Source organism: Tetrahymena thermophila (genome assembly GCF_000189635.1).
Source record: "Tetrahymena thermophila SB210 genomic scaffold scf_8254659, whole genome shotgun sequence".
Classification (NCBI taxonomy): Eukaryota; Ciliophora; class Oligohymenophorea; order Hymenostomatida; family Tetrahymenidae; genus Tetrahymena; species Tetrahymena thermophila.
Window position 1 is genome coordinate 164843 of NW_002476426.1, and position 23815 is coordinate 188657.

The 23815-nt window shown below is 23.8% G+C and overlaps 1 protein-coding gene across 1 annotated transcript; it reads right to left on the bottom strand. All coding sequences in view use genetic code 6, as the record gives it.

The window, feature by feature from the left end:
• Nucleotides 1-230: 230 nt before the first annotated feature.
• On the bottom strand, nt 231-23268 carry TTHERM_00046200 (GTP-binding protein, putative; the record flags this gene model as incomplete). The annotated part of the gene is made up of 29 exons (XM_001014615.2): nt 231-3406; nt 3461-3789; nt 3849-5333; nt 5393-5464; nt 5586-5753; nt 5807-5962; nt 6008-6163; nt 6214-6369; nt 6427-6591; nt 6648-6818; nt 6870-7007; nt 7060-7437; nt 7492-7731; nt 7781-8023; nt 8072-15208; nt 15260-18406; nt 18463-18522; nt 18581-19301; nt 19358-19816; nt 20125-20280; nt 20363-20409; nt 20496-20610; nt 20697-20846; nt 20990-21086; nt 22148-22217; nt 22288-22738; nt 22848-22860; nt 22938-23063; nt 23152-23268. The coding sequence occupies 29 exons, from the start codon at nt 23266-23268 to the stop codon at nt 231-233; spliced, it is 19899 nt and encodes a 6632-aa protein (XP_001014615.2).
• Nucleotides 23269-23815: the final 547 nt, after the last annotated feature.

Genomic DNA, 23815 nt, shown 5'->3' on the forward strand with positions numbered 1-23815 from the left:
AAGAAAAAATATAACTTATTTTGAAATAAAAATTAATTAAATTCTAAATATTTTGCAAACAATATTTTATTATAAATTATTATAATTCATTATCAAAAATAATATTTTTATAAAAAAAAAGATAAATTGATAAAGTTAATTTTTTATTGTACATATATTTAATATCATAATATTTATAATATCTTTTATTTATTTATTTAATTCAAATTTAATATCTTTTCAATTCATTTTCATATTTTTGGAATATCCTTTTAATGTAATGTCCTATTAATCACAATAGGTGTTTTTGACACTTATTGGCTGATTGGCGGTAGTTAACTTGTAGAGAGATTTTGAGAAGACCCAATTCTATTTAAAGAAACCGGAGTCATTTACACTCTCACGGACTAATCTAGGTTAACTTAGGAAAAAGAATTCGATAATTAAGATTTGATTGGTTTTTCAGGAGATGGTAATTAATCTTTTTAGCAGAGTATTGCAGGAGTTTTAGAGACTGAAGGAGTTTTTTAGGAAATAATATTTGTTTAGACAAGTTGATTGTTTTAATCGACAACATGCTAGACCACAGTCTTCGAAACTGGATGAGGGTTTATAATCACATTTTTAGTTGTCGCTCTTTGAACTTCTTATCCTATTTAAGATGGATTGAAAGTTTAAATTGAGCTATTACTTGAATGAACAGAATCATTAAGATTTTAAACAACTTGAATATCATTTGCTGAGGTTATTGAAATCTGTGAATTTGAATGATTGTGATGAATTACCGAGACTTATTTAACAGGGCTTAACTGAGTTATTTTGATGAATGGTTATGAATTGTTTAACTATTGTGAGTGTTATAACTAACTAGGTATAACAGTTTGAGAGTTAGAATGATGCAATGTTTTTGTAACAACTAATGGTGAACTTATAACAACACTGTTATTTATATTACTTTATGAATGACTAATTTTATGTGTCTACTTGACTGGTGAAGTTAAATGTAATTTTTACATTGATCCAGGGTGTTATGGAGGAAGTGATGCCTAATTTTAATGACGTATAGAATGATTTCCTTAACTATCAATACTACTTAAACTATTATGAGATTAATAGAGGATTTATGAAGTAGACTTAGATACAATTTATTGTTTAATTATAGTTTGCTATATAACAGGTTTGAATTCGCTTCTGCTTGTATGAGGAGAATGATGAGCACTGTGAGGATACTAATTAGGACGGAATGTTTAAATAGCACTTTAATGTACAGATTAAGTTTATTAATATGTTGCTGCTTACTAAACCAATTAGTTAACTGATTGTATTTTTGCAGGGCTACTTGTCTATGAATAGAAATGAGGTTAACCTTAAAAGTTAGCAGTAAATGAAGAGTCTCTTGATTGATTTCTACTGTGAAGGTTGTCCAAGAAATTTGGGTATTGTTGCTGATTTTAAGCAGGTACTGCTTCTTAGAAGGGGCTTTGGATGTACTATTAGGGGAATTAAGATTGTGGGCGTATTAGAAAATCTACGTTTCCATTAGATATAAAGCTTGAATTAGGGAAATTTTGAGAGTTATTAAGTTCATTTTCTAACATATTTTCGCTGCCTAAGTAATCTTATGTATTGTCTTTATTTTCATTTTTAGTGTTTGGATTAAGCTATCCATTCAAAAATTCAGCTCTAGCATTAGGAGATAAGAAATTCTAATTTTCATATCTTCTTTAAGGTGAGCCTCCCCTAAAAATGTCAGAATTTTTAAATGATTCTAATGATTGGTCTCTACTAGGTTAAGGTTTTTTAATTTCAAAAGGAATATAAGAACCATAGCTGTTATATCTTGTATGGTAGCCTTCACTTTATTAGTTTATGCTTAAAGGCATTTCTTTTCTTTCTTCCTCTTCTTATCCTTCTTCATTGTTAATAACATTCTACTTGTTTGAAGATTTTTACTTCTTAAACTCTTAGTTAAGATCATTGAATGTACTTTTAGGAAGAAGAGTATTTGATTGCAAATTAATAAGAGTCGAGTTAGCTGGAGTAGTGTATCCACTAGCCGGGAAAGCCATTGTGTTATTATTAGAATTTACACCAAAATGAGTAGAAGAAACAGGTAAATAACTGGAGTCTTGCAAAATTTAATAAGAATTGTTTAAGCTTACTTGCTTTTAATCTGGATTTTGTGAGTCATCTCTATTTTAATTGTCTAATCCAGTTTAGCTTCTAAAAAGTATTGGTTTATAATCATTTATTCCAATATGAGACAGAGAATTGTTTTGATCAGGCTCATTTGAGTTACCAAATGTTTATAGCTTATTACTTATTCCAACATTGCTTTCGTTATTTCTTTAAAGATTACTGTTTAAATCATTCTATGGCAAATTTTCAGCTTAATAATTGCTTTATAGTTAAGAAATACCAATTAATGAATTATTAGTACTTCCTTTGTTAATTTGATTGCTATATTAGTTTTAACCAAGTGGTAAATTAAATTAGTTTATTGAATTATCTTTTTACAAGGAATCGTTTAAGGGTTTAGAAAATTATGATGATAAATTTTTAGCTGCCTTTTTTAAATCTTCGCTTTCTTAAAATGATAGAATTCCAGCTTATCTATCTAAGTTATCTTGAGATAGCATAGTTTTAAATTATATTTAATCTTAGTTATCAGATAATTTATCAAATTAATTGGTTTCTTATTCTTTTGGTCTGAATGTATTTGCTTAGCTTTATTCTCTTGAATAGACAACTGAACTAGGTGATTAATTGAAAAGATTAGTATCAAAATTTGTGAGATTTTATCTTTCAGATTCTAGCAGAACATTTATTTTACCATTTGAAGGTGATAATTGTCTTGCTCCCTAAATAATTCTATCTATAACTTCGGAATTGTTTTGAATTTATTGCTAGCCACCATAGCTATGAGCTTACTATATTTTTAATTCATCTTTTGGAGTTGCATTTTAAGAAATAGGACTATTTAAACTTTGGAATTGCTAATGCTAAAATTAGTTATTTGGAGATTGGGTAGAATACTTGGGAGATAACTTGTAGTATTTATTAACAGTGACTTATTCTTGAGGAGGTATACCATAAATTTATTACTACAAAATTTGACGTTATGCAAACGAATCTATTATTGACTTATCCTATAGGTGATCATTTATTTTCTCTTCCAAAATTTGAACAACTTAAGGCTTAATAATCTTAAGACCTTCTTTTTCCTTTCCAGAATAGGATTCTTTGAGAATAGCTAAATTAGTTTGAATAGCTTCTGGAGTATTAGAAAATATCAATCCCTAACCATCAAAATTTTTTCTATCTACGTGATCTAAAGTTTATTGATAATTTTCTCCATAATTCATTTAAGCCACAATTTAATTTTGTTCTTATTCTACACTTCTTCCTCTTAAAGTATCAGCTTCACCTATTTTTTAAAACAATCTTAAAATTAAGCTAATAAAATATTTTTTTTTGTTACTTATTTTTTCTGTTTTATTTTTACTAATAAAATCTAACTCTTGCTAAAGGTTATTCGAGATTTTACTGTTTACATTCTACTCTGTTTTTCTTAAATTGTTGTATTATTTTTCAGGATCATAACCTTTTCCTTCATTATCGAAAGTGTATAGTAAATTGGCTTGATTTTTAATGTCTTAGTTAGCTAAATCTTTGAGACGATCAATTGAATAAATTTGTTAGTCTTATACAGAGTTTTATAAGCTTTAACCTTAACTTTAAGGTTTTTCTACTAAAAGAAGTGCAGGATCGAATATGCTAGTTGAAGGATTGAGAGTAATTTCTTAACTTCTTTTTATTAATTTATAAATTTATTAATAAATAATTAAAATATAATTTAACAAATTTACTTCTTTGTTTCAGAGTTTTTATTTTATGCTTTGTGCTTCTTGATTAAATCATCAATTGTATCACTCTGTGCTTAAATAACGGAGGGATAAACTTAACTAGCTAGGCTCTCTTATTATTCATTTTATTTATCAGGGAATTATCTATAAAAGCTATCATTTAATTATTGTTAACTTTTATGCTTTTGCAATATTTAATCAATAATATCACTCTTATCTTTGACTACTGACTCTTCAATTTATACAGGTAAGTCACTTATTTAATTATTTTAGGAACTATATTTTAACAAAAGATGATTTATTTATTCTTTTTTAAGAGGTTATTATTCTGGTTGATTTAACTTTAATTGCTATTCTGAGCTTTGAAGATTTAGTAGGCTTTGTGCTTAATTAGCTTAATTTATGTCATATTTTTTCATTAGTTCATCAATATTAATTTAGTCTTAAGTTTTAATTGTATCATCAGGAACATTATTATTGTTATCTTATAATGCTAACCCTTAGTATTTCTATAAAATAGTATCGATAGGATCTTTTTATCCTGTTTGTTATTATTTATTTAATTCTTGAATTACAGAGCTATTGCTTTTTTGTTGATCAATTTAATTTAATTTTTAAGTAGAAATATCTTGGGGGTAATCATTTTTAAATTTATTTAAGATTTCATCTATTTTATCTCCATGCTTATTTTATTATTCTTTTTCGTCATCATTAATTATAGGTTATTCTTACATGGACTCTTAGTTGTTAAGAGGCTTAAGACTAGAGTATTTATGAAGGATTTAATCTATTTCATCCTAATCCTAAGGCTACTATACAATATTATTTTAATCTTCTTTTGAACTATTTATTTGTAAAAATGAATTATTTTGATAATTTTCATTTAGATTATCTTTTAGAATAGCTTAGACTATATTCTACTATTGATTTTATTCAAATTTACTTTATTTTATTGATGAATTATTTTACTCTAACTGAAGAGGTAAATTGTTTTCTAGTTATTATTGATTAGAATTGTTAAATGTTTTATCAAAATTATCATTATTTGAATCTTAGAATCCTTATTAATATTGTTAAATATTTTATTAAGGAGATGATATTGGGATTATTTCACAATACTATCTTTAATTGGTATTATTTGTAGGTAGATAACTAGATTCTTTTTTATCATCTTAACAAGAAATTTATCTGCCATATAATTAATTGTTTAGGTTGGATAAATTATTACTATCTTTGCTTGTTTAATTTTTTAAATTATTATCATACTCATCTCCTTTTTTATCTTAGTTATCTAAAGCTTCAATATTAATTTATTATTTAAGCTATTAATTAATTTGTGGATTCAAGAAAGATTGCCTGTATGGTGATTAAAGTTCCACGGAAGATGATTCCATATACTTATTTAAAGTTAATAGTCCTTACGATTATTTAGAATACTAATTTTCATCATTATTTTAATTATCACTATGTTATTTTTCACCTGTCAAACTATAAATTAAAATTTTTAAATAATTAATTCAATTATAATGAATTTATTTATAATTTACTCTGAGCTAACTTTTTCCTTTTAATTTGAGGCTTATTCTTCAATAAGAAGGCTATCTTAATTTTCTATAAATCTATTAAATTAAAAATTTTAAATAATTAAATAAAAGAATTTTAAATTTTCAAATAAAATTAATTTTTATTGTTTGTAAAAAGAAAAAAGCAAAAATTATAACAAAATAAAAATTTATTTACTCTTTTCTAATTTTTTAATCTTCATCATCCTTTTCTAATTAAATTTAAGACAATTTACTATTCTTGTAAATTTCGTTAATATATTTATCGGCATCTATTTAATTGAAGGAAGAATTTTAATTAGGATTATTTTGATTTCTAGTTTGCTCATCTAATTAATTGGAAGACCTTATTTAAAATATAAGTAAATAAAAAATATAATCTTATTTTAAAAACTTTACAGTTAGATGTTTGGTTATTATCCTAGATCTAGCTAAGACAATTTACTATTTTTGTAAATTTAGTTTACATAATTTTCTGCATCTAATTAGTTGAAAGAAGAACCGTAATTAGGATTATCAAGAATTTTAGTTTATTCATCTAACTAGTTACTAGACCTATTTTAAAAATAAATTAAATAAAATAAAATTGTTAAATTTTACATTTAGATGTTAGGTTATTACCCTAAATCAATCTAAGATAGTTTATTATTTTTGCAAGTTTCGTTTGCATTGCTTTCTTCATCTAATTAATTGAGAGAAGGATCTTAATTAAGATTGTTAACAGACTTAGATTGTTCATCCAACTAGTTCAGAGACCTATTTTTAAAAAACTAGTAAATAAGCAATATTATATTTTTAAATTCTACATTTAACTATTTGGCAATTTTTATAAACTTATCTATGATAACTTGCTATTTTTGTAAATTTCACTTAAATAATTTTCAGCATCTAATTAATTGAAAGAAGAGGCATCATTAATATTATTTTAACCTTAAGATGTTTTATCTATCTGAACATTAGATCTATTTTTAGAATAATTAATTTAGATAAATAAAAAGATAATATTAAAATAATATTACGTTTGATTGTTTTGTTGAAGTTAATCTAATTCTAACTGAGATAATTTGCTATTTTTATAAACTTCATCAATATAACTATAAGCATCTATTTAATTAAAAGAAGAGCCTTAATCTTTTTAATTATTTTAAGCTTAAGCTTAATCTTCGTCTAATTAATTTTATGACCTATATTTTAAATATTTGTTAGTTAAAAAAAGAAATTATATCTTAAAAAAGTTTACAATTAATTATTTTGCTATTATAATTCTAATTCGAGCTAAGATAATTTGCAGTTTTTATATACATCATTTATATACCCATCAATATCAAGTTTGTTTACAGAAGGCAATGAGCTAGAACTATTATTTTGTTTTAAATCTTATTGAATGCTCATTTCATTATTTTTATTTTTACTATTTTATATATTTATGTTTTTATTTAATAAAAAAAATAAAATCATTTACTTTTTCTAAATATCTACACCTTCTTAACTGTCTTCATCACCCGATTTAATAATTACCTCTTATTAACCTGCCTAGGAAGAATATTAATCCTTAAGTGTATTTGACTCTTTTTCTTTTTGTAAACTAGACTCTTGATTTCTTTTTAAAAGATAGCTTAAAATTATAATTTATTAATAAAACTAAATGTTACTGTTCTAATCTACTATTGAAACTTTATTATGATTTATCTTCATTTTAATCAGTTGTGATTTTTGTTTGTTCTTGATTGAATTCTATGTTTGAGGTTTCAACTTCTTTTCTGTTTTCTGATTTATTTTAATCTAATTACCCTTATTAGTCATTTAAAACTTAAGATTATTTGCTAATTTGAGGTTAATCTTAAATTTAGTTATTTTCTATTTATTTTTAGCTGTTTTCTTATTCAAATTACTAATTTTCTTATTTTTGTATTTGATTTTATGTTTTCAAATTTTCAGAGTGGTTATTTATTTTTTAATCATCAAAAGGATTTATTAATTGACTATCATTTAAAAGCTAATCATCTAAGTTTTTGATTTAATCATCATCTCTTTTAATTTAAATTTATTTATATATTAAGTTTAATATTTAACAAATTATTTACTCTTTATTCTCTGATTAACTCTAGCTATATTCTTAACAAGTTTCATTGTTCTTCTAAGATGAAGTAGGATTAAATTGATTATTACTCTTTTGATCTTCTGATATTTCATTTTATTAGTTTGATTAATTCTAGTTATCCACATCTAGCTTATTTAAAGAACTTATTGACTTTGGAAGATCAATATTTTTATCTTGCTATTTCTCTTAAGATTTATCATTTTATTCTTAGATCAACATTTATCTAGAAAATTAAAAATAGTTTATTTAAAATAAAATAAAATTTATTTTACTTTTCTTTTTCAAGATGCTCATCATTTTCTGCTTTTTCAATTTGTAATTAAGATAAATTGCAGTTTTCATACACATTTTGGAGATAGTTATTAGCTTCTAATTTATCTATGGAAGTAATGGATGGAATGTTTTATTTATTTTCAGACTAAGGAAGATTTTAATTTGCATTAATTTTACTTTTGTTTTCTTAATTTAATTCGTCAGAATCACTATCTGAATTGGTATTGTTACTTTTAATATCCCTATTTTTTTAATATTAATTAAAATAAAAAATAAAAATATAAATTTACATATTTTAAATTTCCTCGTCTTCACTATTTTCAGACTCTACTTCTGAAAATTTGCAATTCTAAAATAGGTCATTTAGATAATTAGTCACTTCAGCTTTAGTTATACTGGCAGCTGATTTACTGCTTTTACTTTTCTTACCACTTGAATATTCTTACTGTTTGTTACAATCTTAGAGTAAATCTTCATCGTATTATTTTTTCTTGAGTTTTTTTGAATAGTTACTAGTAAAACTTTCTTCTGATTCTTAATTAATTTTCCTTAAAGATGATTCTTGATCTCTCTCCTCATCGCTTTCAGAATATTAGAAATTAGATTTTCTTTTGCCTTATATAATCTTTGAATTTAAGTCTTCTTAAGATGATTGAATTGTTATTTCTTATGATTGTACTGTAAATTCTTATGAATGCTCTGTTAATTTGCAAAGATCTTTTGGTTGATATTTCTCTGCTAATTTTTTCTATAATTTTTTCTTTTTACTTGACTTTTCTTAACTTTATGGAATACTTCCAAACAAATCACTTAGATAATCTTTAGCATCATTTATTTAAAATCCTTATTCTTAAAGTTAATCTTCTTCATCTTATTCGATTACATCTTACATTTTATCAGAGCTTTCATTACCTGAAACACAATCCTTTTCCTAGTGGGAAGATTAAGTTAAAATTTCATCTTCGCATTCTTTTTATTGTTTCTCTGAAGAGAATTATTCATTTAATAAATAATCTAAAGGCTTTTTGTTAAAAATAACTTATTAATCAAGAGGGATTGATTCTCCTTCTTATGACTAGTTTAACAACAATTATTCAAATTTTAATCCATTGTTTTGAAGTAAATCATGTATTTTTTAAGATTAATTCCTTAAATCATTATCTTAAAAGTTTTCTTCTTAACTTATTAATTCTTTTTAATGCTTTTCAGATACTTAAGACTCAATTTAATCACTCTCGCATTAATTAGAAGTAAAATCTCTTACAGTTTAATTTTTTGGAGTTTAATTGCTCTCAGATGAATGTAGCTTTTGATATTTTTCGAAACTCATTTGTTACTATTCTTGCTATAATAATTTATCCCCTGAATTTTTCTTTTTCTTTGATAAATTTAACCAGTCATCTTCTTAATCATTCTACTCAAAGTCTTCTATTTATTTTTTAATTTCTTCACTTTACTTGTTACTTTATTCTTTATCCTCTTATTTGTCTTGTTATTATTCGTTTTATCTGCTTTTTACAACTTCTTTAATATATTCTTCAATTGTTTTTGATGGATTATTTTGCAACCATTCTTTAGCATATTTAATCTAGTTCTCAGATAGACTTATTTATTTTGTAAAGGGTTCAACGCTAAAATTACTAATGTTATTTATTTCTAATATTTAAGCAATTTCATTCTAAGCGTCAAAAATTTCTTTTTATCTTTCAGGATTTGGATCTTGGTTTGTATTTGGAGTAAAGAAGCTACAATAAATATTTAAATTTTCATTTTAATTTTATTTATCATTCTTATTTTAAATATTGGATTCATCAGCAACAAGGAAATCAGCTTTATCATCTTAAGCTATGTTACTGTTTTGAATAGAATTATTTATAGATTATTGCAATTAGTTTTACATATTTTAACTAATACTGACTTCTTCATTCTCTTCTGTGAATTTTATAACTTCTTAATCATTAAAAATTTTTTCCTGTTCTTGCATCTATTACATTAAAGTATCAAACTTTCTTCCATTTTATTTGTTTTCAGTCTAATTTTCTTCTGCTTCAACTTGGTTGTCGTATTTTTACTAGCTGATTATCTTTTCGGCAACTTAAGCTTTTTCATTTTAATTATTAAATGCATCTTTTAGATTACTATCAGCCTGCTCTAAAGTTATATTTTCTTAGGGCAAGAAAGATTAAGCTAATTAATAAGGATGAAGAGGTAAAACAGTAGCTTATTAACCATCAATATCATCTTTTTAATTTTGATTTTAGAAGGATTTTTATTTGATGTAATCAATATTTGTAACTAAATTATCAAGAACTTCATCTCTTAGCTCACTATCAAGAAGTTTTAAATCATCTTCAGAAGTTTATGGAACGAAATGAGTAGGTACAGATAACGAAGAGCCAATTAAATTCTTTTAGAAATTAAGAACTTAATCATCTTTGTGAGAAGGACTTGTTTACTATGAAGAAATATTTGAAGGTAAATCGCGGCTAGTTAAATCTCCTTCTTTATTTTAAGAAGAGTTAATTTCTTTTTATGATCCTAATTATTGCTAGGATACCTATGAGTTTTATTATTATGGTGTATCAAATACTCTACTTCCTAAGTTGCTATGATTTGGTGTAGGATTTTCTTCTTCAATTTATTCTAACTCGTTTCTGCTATCTTAAACGTCAACATTTTTAATCATATTCTATGAACTAAAGCTGCTGCTTGATTTTCTTTATTCTAAAGGTCCTCCTTCAGCAGTGTAATATTAGTTTGAAGATGATTGATTTTATAAATCATTACTTTTTATTGAATAAAATACTTCATCACTTTTTGCACTTTAGAATTTTTCTGGTGATTCTATTTAATTTGCACTGATTCTTTCATTTTTTTATTCAGGTTATTCCTCTAAATCTTTGAATATTTAATTATCAACTGAATTGAAAGATGGTATCCTATTGCTACTAAATTAAACTTAGCTTACAGATTATTAAGTGAGTTTCATATCTCCTGTTACATTGCAAGTATCATCGCTTGTATGATTAATTTATTCTACCTATTAAATGTTAGAATTATTATCTAAAAAGTCTCTTTCGGGTGATAAGCTCCCCTAAGAAATACTTTAATTTAATCTTATATTAACTGGTTCTTAATTTTCTTCATTTTAAGATTATTTGTTATCATTCTATTAATCTTTAATTTAATTATTTAAGTTATTAGAGTTTTACAAATTTTAATCATTTTGATTGGCAGTTTCTTAGGTAAGAATCTTTGTTCTCTTTTGCAATTCTTCTTATTAATAAATAGCTTTAGAATCTATTCCTTCTTAAAGTTATTCTTGAGATTCAATTTATTCAGATTTAACAGATTAATTTTCATCATCATAACTATTATTATTTTATTGATTTTGTAGTTAGGTTAGTTCTTCATTTCTTTCTTTATCTTCTGCTGATAAATTAATTGGTTGTTATACTTTTTGCTATTATTGTTATTAGTTTTATTCATCACTAGAGATTACTTAATTTTTTTATTCATCTTAATCTTCTTATAGCTTTTCAATTTAATCAAGTTTATTTGATTCTTTATCTGTTTCCCCTTCTTGATTTTAATTTGGTTATTTCTTTTCTTAAATATTAAATTCATCAAGTTTTTTAATTTGATCATTTTCTTTATTTATATTTTCTATGTTAATTTATTCTTTTTAATCGTGATCAATATATAGCTATTCTTGCATACCTTCCTACAAATTTTCTTTATTGCTTTATTTGACTAAATTATTTTAATCAACTTAATTATCATCATTTTATATTTATTAGTCTTAAATTTATTTCTTAGTTTACTCAACATCTAATGATTAAGGTTGTTAATTCAAAACTTAATTATTATTTATCAAATCTTTTTCTTTATTTTACAACAACAATTAATTCTAATATTCATCTTTTGTTTCTTATGAATCCTTATTATTGTTTTTCATTTCTAAATTTTCTTTTTACTATTCTTAGACTAAAGTTTCAATTTAATTATCTGCTAATGACTAGTTCTTTTCACGAGTTGACTAAGTTTACTCAACATCTAATGATTAAGGTTGTTAATTAAAAACTTAATTATTTTTCATTGAATCTTTTTCTTTATTTTACAATTACATTTAATTCTAATCTTAATCTTTTGTTTCTTACTATTCCTTATTTTAGTTGATCGTTACTATATTTTTTTCTTATTATTCTTAGACTATTGCTTCAATTTAATTTTCTTATAATTACTATTCCTTTTAAATAGAATTCTCATCAACTATTTACTCATCATTAAACTATTATCTTTCTTAGTTAGAAGCTTGATATTACTTTTATTATTAGGCTTCAATTAAAGAAGACTGCTAATCTTAAGATTATTTGACTGTATCATTATTATTTTATTCATTTAAATCTGTAGTTTGTTACACTTAAATGTTATTATCCTCCTTTTAGTTAATATCAGATCCTTTTTCTTATTTAATTTGATTAATTAATTCTTCATTCTTTAATTCTTCAATAATTCCTTAATTTTAAGATAAAAGTAATTCATTCATTTCATCTGTTTATAATAAATCACTTTATCTTTATTATTTACTTTACTCTTATTTTTGTTGAGCTTAATGAGATACTTCTTCTTCTTCTTCTGAATTAATTTAATTATTATTTTCATTATTTTATTCAGATTTAATCTCAGAAGAATCTTAAATTTTTGATATTATTTCTAAATGATTCTTAGTATTTTAAGATTCATTCAAAATTTAAGAATTGTTTTGTTCATTTTGATTTTGACTATTTTTATTGTCATTTTATTATTATTCCTCTCCTTCTTTTGTCCCTAAAGTTTTTAATTGACCTTCGTTTAAAACTTACCTAGAGTCAATTTAATTTCTACTTAAATCATTTTAATCTTCTTTATAATCACTAAATTCATCCCATTTAACACTTCTATATGAAGTATGATTTTAATTATCTAACGACTTGTCTACATCTTACAACCCTGAATTATTTAAAGAATGCTAAGAAATGCTATTATCAGCATTTGACTTAACTTAGAGTTATTAATTTTCTTACTTTTATAAAGACTCTTAAAATAATTAATTTTATTAATCTTAATTAATATCTTCCTAAGAGGCTTGGTCTTATATGTTTTGTTTATGCGATTAATTTTTGTTTTCATCAGATTTGTTAATACTTTATTAATCACTAACAAAACCTTTAATTTCTTAGTCTTCTTCATTTTGTAATTTTTGCTATTAATTTAGGGCATCTTCTTCTAATTATTCTTAACTTTATTGTTGTACAAGATTTGTAGGGTTCTTATTGTTTATATCATTTTTACTTTCTAAATTTATTTCTTATTGCTTTTATTATTCTTTACTTTTTAAGTCCTTAAAAATATCATCTTGATCTATTACTTGCTCAGATTATTCTTATTATTGTTTAGGATTTTCTAATTGTAACTGATCATTAAGAATACTTGGGTTAGAGGTAGAGGGAATCTCATTTTTTTAATCTGATTATTTATCAGCTTATAAAGTTTCCTCATGATTTGCAGAAATTTATTTATTATGTTAATTAGTTGAAGCTTAAATTTATTCTAAACTCTCTTAGCTTTATTCTTCAGGCTTCTCTAAATTTTATTTAGGTTACTCTTAAGTTAATATAGACTTATTTTAAGTATCCTTAAAGCTGATAATTTAGTCTCCAATAATAATTTTTGGTAATTAATCTTCATTATTTTAACTAGAATTCAATTATTATATGCTATCTTATTCATCATTTAATGGCTTTTTATTTTGTTTTTTAGATTTTTTACCTGATTCATCTGTATTTTCATCATCTAATTCAATATTATCTTGGTTTATATTTTAAATATTTTATTGATCATCTTCTGAATGTACTATACTGTTGCTTTAATATTAATCTTAATTTTTAATTGAGTCTTAGTCTTCTTAATCTAAGTGATTTTTAGATCCAGATGTATTAGATACATCATAAATTTAAGAGTTATTTCCACTTTTATCTTCAGTAAGAATATTGAAAGATCCTTATGAGTTTAATTCTTTATTATTTTCATCTTCAATTAGTTGCTTTAATAAGTTACTATTTTAATTTTAATTGACTGGTAAATTAGACATAATAGTGTTAGCTTAATTATTTAATTATTTTAACTAATCTGATCTATCTGAAACATCTTACTATTAATTATAATATTCTGATTCAAATTCGTATTCTTTTTCATCTTATACATTTTCTTCATACTTTTCTCTCTGTCTGTCGTTAATAGATGTATAAGGTGCAGTTTATTAAGTTTATTAGTTGTTTTAATATTCAGTAAGGTCATCATTTTAATTCAAGAGATCGCCTTCAATTTTTTCTTCTTTTTCTTTTGATTGTATTTCTCTACTTTTAGCGAATTCAAATTCAGGTTCTAATTCCAAGCCAAATTCGTTATTTGCATTTTGGTTTTGCAAGTTTGTTGATTCTAGCTTTTATATTTCCTCTTATTACCTTTCTAATAAAATTTATTATTCATAGTGCAATCTTTATGATTCAATCATCTCAGAATATAAAATTAGCTTAGCAAATGCTTAATTCAAACGAGTAATGACCTTAGTCTTTAAAATTTTACTAAAGTTATTTAAAGTTAAATTAAAGATATTCTTATTTAATTGTATTTATTTGAGAAGTAGAGCCAAACTCTTTGCATTCTTTTTCCAGCGTAACAAAAATCTTTTTTATAAATGACGCTACACAATTTTGTCAAGCTAATCTGCATTCTTTTAGAGAGCATTTACATACTATCCTCTAATATACACTTTACTTTGCTAACAGTTGACGAAAAATTCAAAATATTATCTTTGTTTGAATTGTTTAATTACATTTTCTAGGATTCTTAAGAATTATTTATTTCTATAATCTTTATTCTATGCCAATTTTTATATTTGCTATAAAGCTTCTTGCTTTCTTAACTTTGATATTTGCTGTAATTTTCTAAATATATTACTAGCTTATTCTCTCTGCTTGACAAGTCTTCTTTCTTCTTTTTTAACTTCTTCTTGTTTCAACTTTTATTCACTTGTGTGATCACACAATCTTTTAAAAGAATAATAAGCTCTCTTTAACACTAGCTTATCTAATTTAAGAGCAAGAGAGGCACACTTTTATTGCTTTTTGTTGGCTTATATAAGTGTCTCTTATTCTTGCAGTTATTTAAGCAGCTCTTATTCTTATTGTTGCTACTTTAATAACTCTTATTCTTATTATTATTTTAATAACTCTTATTCTTATAATTGCTTTAATAATAGTTATTCTTATTATTATTATCTTAAAAATTCTTATTCTTGCTTAATTTTGCTTGATTTCTTGACTTCTTCATCCTACTATTCTTCTGAGTATCTTAAAGGATTTATTTCATTTTTATCTTGATGTCTATTATTTTATAAATTAATTATTTAAATAAGATTAGTTTTAAAATTTTACTTTTCATAGATTTATTAGTTGGTTTATTTTAAGGGCATATCTTAGCTTTTATTAGGGATATTAGCACTACTGTTATCGTTTAAAGAAGTTATTAAGTTTTGATTGTCTTCTTCATCTCTGAATAGTTCTCTTTAATTTTAATTTAAAACCGAGTGATGGTTTCTATCAGAATTCAAGTTTTCTCCCGAAAGATTTAAAGGATTAATCCCAGATACTTAGAAAGGATTTAATTTCTATTTAAAAGATTCTTCCTTATATGCTTCTTTATTTGCAGAAGATGATGTATCATTAATATCATTTGATTGTGAGTGATTTTGCTTAATATTAGAGTCTTCTTCAATTTTTTAACTGTTTTCTAATTTTACTAATTTTTCTTATGCTTTTTGTTAGCTTGTTTGCAATTCTTTATCTCCTTCACTAAGTTAGATCTACTTGGTAAGCTCTTTTGAATTTTGTCTTTACATGCCTTAGTTTTGTTATTCCTACTCTGTTAATTAGGAATTTATTACATTTACTGCAAAATTTTATTAACTATTAGACTTATTTCTGTTAGCTATAGGAGTTGAGCTTTTTAATTTATTTTTTAGCTCTTCTATTTTTTTTTCAATTTTTCTTGGAGTTGTATCTGAATTATTATCAGGATTTTCTTAATTAAGAAATTATGTGAAAGCCTATCTTAAATTAAATCCTGTATTAGAGCTACTTCCTAAGTTAGATTCACCTTAAGAGCTAATAGGAAAAGAAGATATTTGAGTTTAGTATTAAGTTGATTGCATATTTAATGGAATCTATCCCTATTTAGCTTATAAGAATGATTATTACATACCTTTAACATTACCACTATCATCAATATAAGTTCTATTATCTGAATAGTCTTAATCTTCTTAATCACCTAAATAGGTATTTTTTATAAAACTATGAGGCTGAAGGGATAGCTTATGCTAATCGTTGCGAAAATACCCAAAGTTATTGTTAACAGCTGAGTTTTCATCAAAATTTTATGATCCAGGATTTTTTGAATATCCTGTATTGTTTCCGTATGGGTTATTACCACTGCTTGCGTTTCCACCGATTCCTTAAATCATCATTTCAGCAGTCTTATCAGTTACATTATCTTAGTTAAAGCCACTGATATCTTCATCAAGAATCTTCTTAAAATCCTTTTTACTTTAACTTTCTAATGGTTTCTCAATATCACTCCAAAAACTGCTTTATTTACGATAATTCTCCAATTATCCCATTCTTTAATCTTGCATTGAGTTATGAATTTCATTAAATTACTCTTCGTTAGGATCTCCTCCATCTATTATTGCTCCAACATTAAAAGAAGAACTAGTCATATTTTATTGCATAAGCTATTATTGCTATTTTTATTATTTAATTTCTTCTTAAGACATGAGTTAGTGGACAGGCGCACTATCTTAAAAGCTACCTTTGCGAGATACAAATTACAAATATTAGTTATTTGGATGCATATTTTTATTTTTATCGCCTTTATATTAAATAGTTTACAAATCAGGCTCTACTGTGTCTCTTCTTTCTTTTAATGAAACTATTGTCTCCAAAGGCTCTTCTAATATTTCTTCTTCTTAATTCAAGTAGTTTTCACCTAAACTCTACTTTAAGTAGGAAGAATTTTGCAAACTGTTATTCTTCTAAGAAAGCTCATTAGCTCTTTTTTACTCATTTCTTTGATTGTTATTGTTATTGATGTTGAAGTTTGAATTTTGGAACTTTTAGCTCATAAAATAAGGCTAAGGACTGTTTGTACCTTGTGGTGATAGAAAATTAGATGAATTAGGAGATTAAATTAAAGATGGATGCTAAAGAGAAGACATGTCGAATTCCTTTTCTTCATCTCTATAAGTCGTGCTTTCAGCATAATTAGAGCGACTTTTATTTTTAATATATTGCAAATTATTATTTGGATATATTTAATAGTTAAATCCTGCTTGTTCATATGGAGCATTTTTTAGCTTTTGAATTTGATTAATTTTATCACGAATTCTATTAATTTTTTCTTGCTAAATTCTTTAATTCTAGCTATTTTATCTAGATTAGCCAAAACTTGGTGAATTATTTATGCTTTAATAAGGAGCATTTGTACCTCTTCTGCTTGTGCTAACACGTGAAGAAGGATTGTTACTGCTGCTATTACCATTAGAATTAGATGGCTAAAGGTTGTTTAAAAGTTATGAAATCTGATCTTTAATTGCTTCTATTTTTTAATCATCTTTAGGAGATCTCTTACCTTATTTATTTAGTAATTCAATACCTCCTTATATCATATATCGGGCTTTTGAATGAAGAAGGCTTTCATCATTTTCTTCTCCAGGTTCTTCATCATCTGAAACTATTCTAATAACTCTATTTGGTGATCCTTCTCTTTCAAGTTATTCTTCAAAAGCAATTTGTTATCTATGAATTTGGTCAATGTCTTTTTAACTCTTTTTAATATAGCCATCTATGTCATTTATATTTTATATCGGATAGGAGTTTTAAGCAGCAAATCTTTGATTTTTTTACACTCCTAATTAATTAATTTAATTGTAAAAACTAGAGTTGTTTAAATTTTATGAATTATTCAGTGATGCACCTCTTGTTCCTGGGAATAAAAAGCTATCTGGATGATTATTTTAGAATCTCTCTCTACTTGGACTTTAGTTTCTACTATTGTAATTATTATTTTCTAAGTTCTCTAACTCTTTTAGTTCATCCTAAACTTCTCTCATTTCCTAAAGTATATCATTGGGAAGTATATTTTAATTAAATGCACTGGGCTATCTCCTTTTTATGCCTTCATTATTTTCATTAAGGATATCATTTAAAAATTAAAATTTATTATTATTTTATATTTCTTAGCCATTTTTTTAGCTTAAAATAGGAGATTAATTTTAACTTTTTGTCTTTAATTGATTCCATTTTTCCATGAAATTATTATTTCTTTCCAATTACCTACCTCTTGCTTATTCATTCTCTCCTTTATTTGCTTTCTTTTGAGCAGAAGATAGTTATTTAATTTTATCTAAATTATATTCAAATTGTTAATTAAATTAGTCATCCAAAAAACTATTTTTATTTATTTTATTTCTATCTTGATAGTTATTATTTTAAGGCAAAGCTTGCTGCTAATACTTTTGGCCAGGACTATATTTTAATTTGATATATTAATAATTATAATCTAACTCTAAAATTGAATATACCTTCTATCTTTTTAAGGTGTATTTTTTAAAATGTTTTGGATTCTTTGTATTCCCTCGTTTCTATATCATAAAATTTAATAAATTCTTCAATAAATATAATTTAATTTTTTTTTTTTACGTTCTTTTTTGGTTACTTGAGTTTCTAGAAATATTATCACCAAAGACGCTATTTAATTATTTGTTATAGCTATCTTACTATTTTGGATGTAAATCATATGAAGGATGGTTTTTTTATAGAGTGCTGCTTTAATGGAAACTAAGAGGCTTTTAGCTATTCTTTGGAATATTACTAATAGCACTGTCAATTGAAACCTTTCTACTCACAGATTCAGAAAATTAGTTCCCAAATATATAGGTAGAAGGTATAATATTAGTCTTTGAATTACTTTGTTGAGGATTAAAAAACTAACCAAAAATACCTTAATTTGCATTTACGAAATTAGCTTGGCTTTTTTTATTTGAAGGCATATAATTAAATATCCTGTCTTCTTAGTTTTTACTTGAGCTTCTTGAATTTAATTAGCTGAAAAATTACTTGTTAGGTGAAAATCTTCTCAACCCTGCTCTATTAGGAGACTCTCTAAATGGAGATTTATTGAAAGATGCTTCATTTGATTAATTTAAAATATTATTCCTGCTAGGAAAATCATAATCAAAGACATAACTTCCATCAGGTGAAGGTGATCGATTAGCTATGTGAGAATTTCTAAAATAAGAATCAAGCAAATTTTTACAGCCTGAATGTTCTTAAGGAACAAAACCATCAAATAAGCAAGATGAACTTAATGGTGGTACGCTACCACTATTCTTTCTTCTAGAAGCTTTAGATTTTTTTATTTCTATAAGAGGGAAAAAAATAAATTAAAATTTATAATACCTTTAAAATTTAAATTACTGTATGTAATAGCTACTTTTCTGGAATTTTTATTATTTACAAATTATGCAGACTCAAGCTTTTAATTTAATTAATAAATATTTGGTGGAGATAGTTCTGTTGGGAAAGACTTTTAATTTTGAATAAAAGGGAGCTTTTTAAAGGCTAGAATATCCCATTCTAAAAGTTCATCAGATGTTGTAAGGCCATAAACAGCATTTTTACTTGCTGAAATTTATTCTAATTTATAATTTTCAGAAATAAGCAAGCATTGAAGCCATTTATTTATTATGTATAATTCCCCATGAGCTGTTAAACTTATCTACAAATTCTCATCGATGTAAATATAATCAGAAAAAAATGTATCTTTATTTGCTCTAGGGATTATTTACTAAACAGAGAGTGTCGCATATTGTCTTTCCTATGAAGATTTCATCCCAAAATTTATTTTTTATCCAATTATAAATAATTTTTCACCCTCTATTTATATATATTTAAGATAACAATGTTACATCAAAATATTGTTAAAAAAAAATATATTATATTTGATTATGTGGACAAAATAAAATTTAATTTTTATGATTGGTATTTAATTTATTAGAGTCAAAAAATAAATCAGTTTGGTATTTTCCACTAAATTTTCATAACGAATCATAACCAACTAAATAAATTAAATTAAAATAGTTGGTGAATATTTTACCCATAAAAATTAGTTAATAGTTAAAATATCTAAATAAAATAGATAAATTTATCATTTTCATGTTTTAAAATTTTATTTAAAAATCTACTTGTGATAAAAACACTCTGTGAAGGACATGCTAGGATCTTTTTATTTGTGTAAACCTCGATAAGTCCAAGGTATTATGGATAAGTTGCTTTTTTCGTATTTTCTAAACCTAATTAGCCACTTTGATTACTACCCCAAACAAAGGCATTACCATGATCTATTTAATGTTTGTTGAAAATAAGATTTGTAAGAAATTCACTTTTAATACATTAAGTATAATAAAAATAAATATAATTTACCATTAAGTGCTATTGCATGCTTATCGGATGTACTTATTTAGGTTATTCTAATATAAAAAATAAATAAATAAATTATGTTCATTCATATTTTTCAAATATTTAAGAGGATTATTATTGAAAAATTCTTTTATACTTTTCTGAAGTGAATGTTTGAATGAGTTGTGGAGATTTTGCACATTTAGTCTCATGCAATCCAAGGATACCACAATTATATCTATCTTAACCATAAGCATATAGATGTCCTTATGCTAATTTTTAAAATTTTATATAAATATTGCATATTTTAAATTTAAAACTACTTATAAATACTTTAAAATTTATAAAATAACCCTACTTGACAAGAAAAATGCGTGATATTTGCCACAGCTTAACTAAGATATTCTAGGTAGTGAAGTAATCTAGCATGGAGCAAGTTCCATAACATCTTCTTTTTTCCTTTCTTAATCGCTATTAACGTTACCTAACATCCAAACTTTTCCACCTTCTATATATTATAAAACAAATTGCTAAAAATGTTTACTTTTAGCTAAATTTTGAATAAATTTCATGTAAATTCACTTTAAAAAATACAAAGAAAAAAAAATGAAAATATTAGCATTTGTTACAAAAAGTAAATTGAATTATTACATGTTAAAAAAGTTGCGTATTTTTAAGTTACTTCGATATCTATCAAAGTATCATCCTCATATTGCTATTCTGGCAATTTAATATCGTATATATAATGCTTTTTTAAGTTGAAAATATAGTTTTAAATAATCCTATCAATCCATAATTGATAATTATAAATCAATCTAAATATAAATTATGAAGTAAAAAGTTATTTTTATTAAATAAATTTACTTATAAAGAATCAAAAATTATAGTTTTTGAAGTTTTCTTCATTTTTATTTATTTGTAAACTCTTTCTTCCTTTTTATTAATATGCAGATAATCTACTTTATAAATATTCTAATCCTTATATCCTTTTTTTGTTGCTTTTAATCAATCAACCAAGTAAAATATTTAATTGAATGTTATTTACTTAGTTTTAATGAATACAATTCTTTAAATTAATTATTATTTTTAAAATTGATAAAATTTTTAATTTTTAAAGAATTGATTTCAAATTTTAAGTTCTTTATTATCTAAAAAGATAAATGCATAACAACTTGCACGCCATTGATTTTAATTGATAATTTGTTTTCAGTAAACATTCAATTTTGTAAAAGTTAAGTAAAGAAGTGATGATTAGCATTATTAAAAGCTTAATATAATTATATTTAATGGTCAAATAATTTATTTTTTTACATTTTCTATACCACTTTATTATTCAAAATATAGAGATAAAGTTAATTATTGATGAAATTCAATGAAAAAATACATTTTTTATAATATGCTTCATGATTTTTAAAAATTAAAAATAAATATTTTTAATTTAATTATAAATGCTGCTTATCTTATTAATCTTATTTAATTCTTATCAGTATTAAATAAATTTTATATTCTTTTACTAGTATAATCTTTTTGTATTTTTAGTTTTTTGAAAAATCACTGTAACTACTCTTTCAAATTCCGAAACAATTTTTTTTTAAGTTTTATTCCTTTTTAAAAATTTTATTTATCAGTTTATACTGGAATGAAAACAAAAAGAGAGTTCAAAATTAAGATTTTTAATGAATTAAATAATTAACTAATTTAATTTAATACTGGAAATTATTTAATTCAAAAATTAAAAAATTTTAATTACAATATTTAAATAACACAAAAAATTTTAATACAATAATAATATCAAAGAGCATCATTTACACTACCAAGGAGTTATAGTTATAATAAATAAGCAATTTATGCTTTTAAATGTGGTATTCCAAAATTATTCCTTTTATGATTTAAAAATGTTAGATTTTAAATATATTTGAAAAAGTTTAAATGTAAAGCATAATATTTACTTTGAGCTTGTAAAATGTAGGATATGGTATGATAAGACTTTGTCTTTTAGTTTATTTTTTGCTTCCTCAACAAGCTTTTGTTATTTTTATTAATTAATTTTATCACATTTTGTATAGACTATAACATATGGTTTCATTTTTTATTCAAGCAATTCCATAAGCATTAAATCAACTTCTTTAATACCATGTTCACTATCAATTAATATAAATAAACGATGTAAATGGCTTGAATGAACAAAATAATTTTGCATCATTTTGCCCCAAGCTTATATCTCTTTTCTTTAACCTTTAGCATAGCCATAACCAGGAGGATCAATTAAAACAGCTCCAGATTATGGGTTCATAGTAATGAAGTTTAGTTCTCTAGTCTTTCCAGGCATATTTGATGTGTCCATCATCTTAAAGTTGAGGATTGAATTGATCATTGAAGATTTTCCAACATTAGACCTTCCTATAAATAAAATTATTATTTTAGAAATAAAATAGAAATATCAATATTAAAGAATTTTATTATTTTTATTAAGAATTGTATAAAGAATTGAATTGAATTGATTTTTTACCTAAGAGCGCAAACTTTAAGGAACCAAAATTAAATTTAGTGATAAATATATGAATATCAAGTAGAATTAACAAAATAATTTATTGAATACTTCTTTCCTAACAGCCATTTAGTTCTAAGCAACATCTTTAATGCTTTCTAAGTACTCCTTAATTTGGCTTGGAGAACACTCAAACTCCTTTCTGAAACTTTTAGTAAATTCTTGGCCAGCATCTATCTAGAATATACATAATATTTGATGAATATAAATATGACTTCAAGAATTCATATAAAAGAAGGAATATATTCTTTAATTAGTTAGATACCCATTTCGGTTTGTAGAAATCTGTTTCAATATTTTCATTTAAAGAAATATAAGGCTTTAAATCTCCTTTTAAGTTTAAATTTAAAGTAGAAAATTGTTTATAAATTTTAAGATACATCATGGCAAATTAAAAAAATTATAAAAATAAATAATAATATTTTTACAAGAAATTTCTTTGATAATTTATGAATAGAACTTATTTAGGTGTTTTGGAAATTTAAAATTATAATAAAATAATGAATTCATAATTTTAATTTATTTACATTTCTTCAATCTAATTAAAAATTATAATATTATAACAAATCAAAAATATTTTCAGGTAAATTTTAGATCTAAAAAAAGAAAAACATTTTAAAGTTATTTATTTAAGATAATTAAACAAAATCTTTTTTAATTTTATAAAAATCAAAGTAGTATGAAGAATTTATAAATAAAGAAATTTGAAATATGTATAGTAGTTAAATAAATCAGGCATCAATTTTTAACCAAATTAATCTATAATAGTTATTAATTTTTATGATAAATTATTAGCATTTTTAAACTTTGAGAAAACTTTTAAGGAATAATTTTCTCTCTATTCATTTTTCCTTTTTGAAAAGAGATTATCATTGATTTTAATTGAAATTTATATACTATTTTCATATTAAATTATTAAACAAATTAAT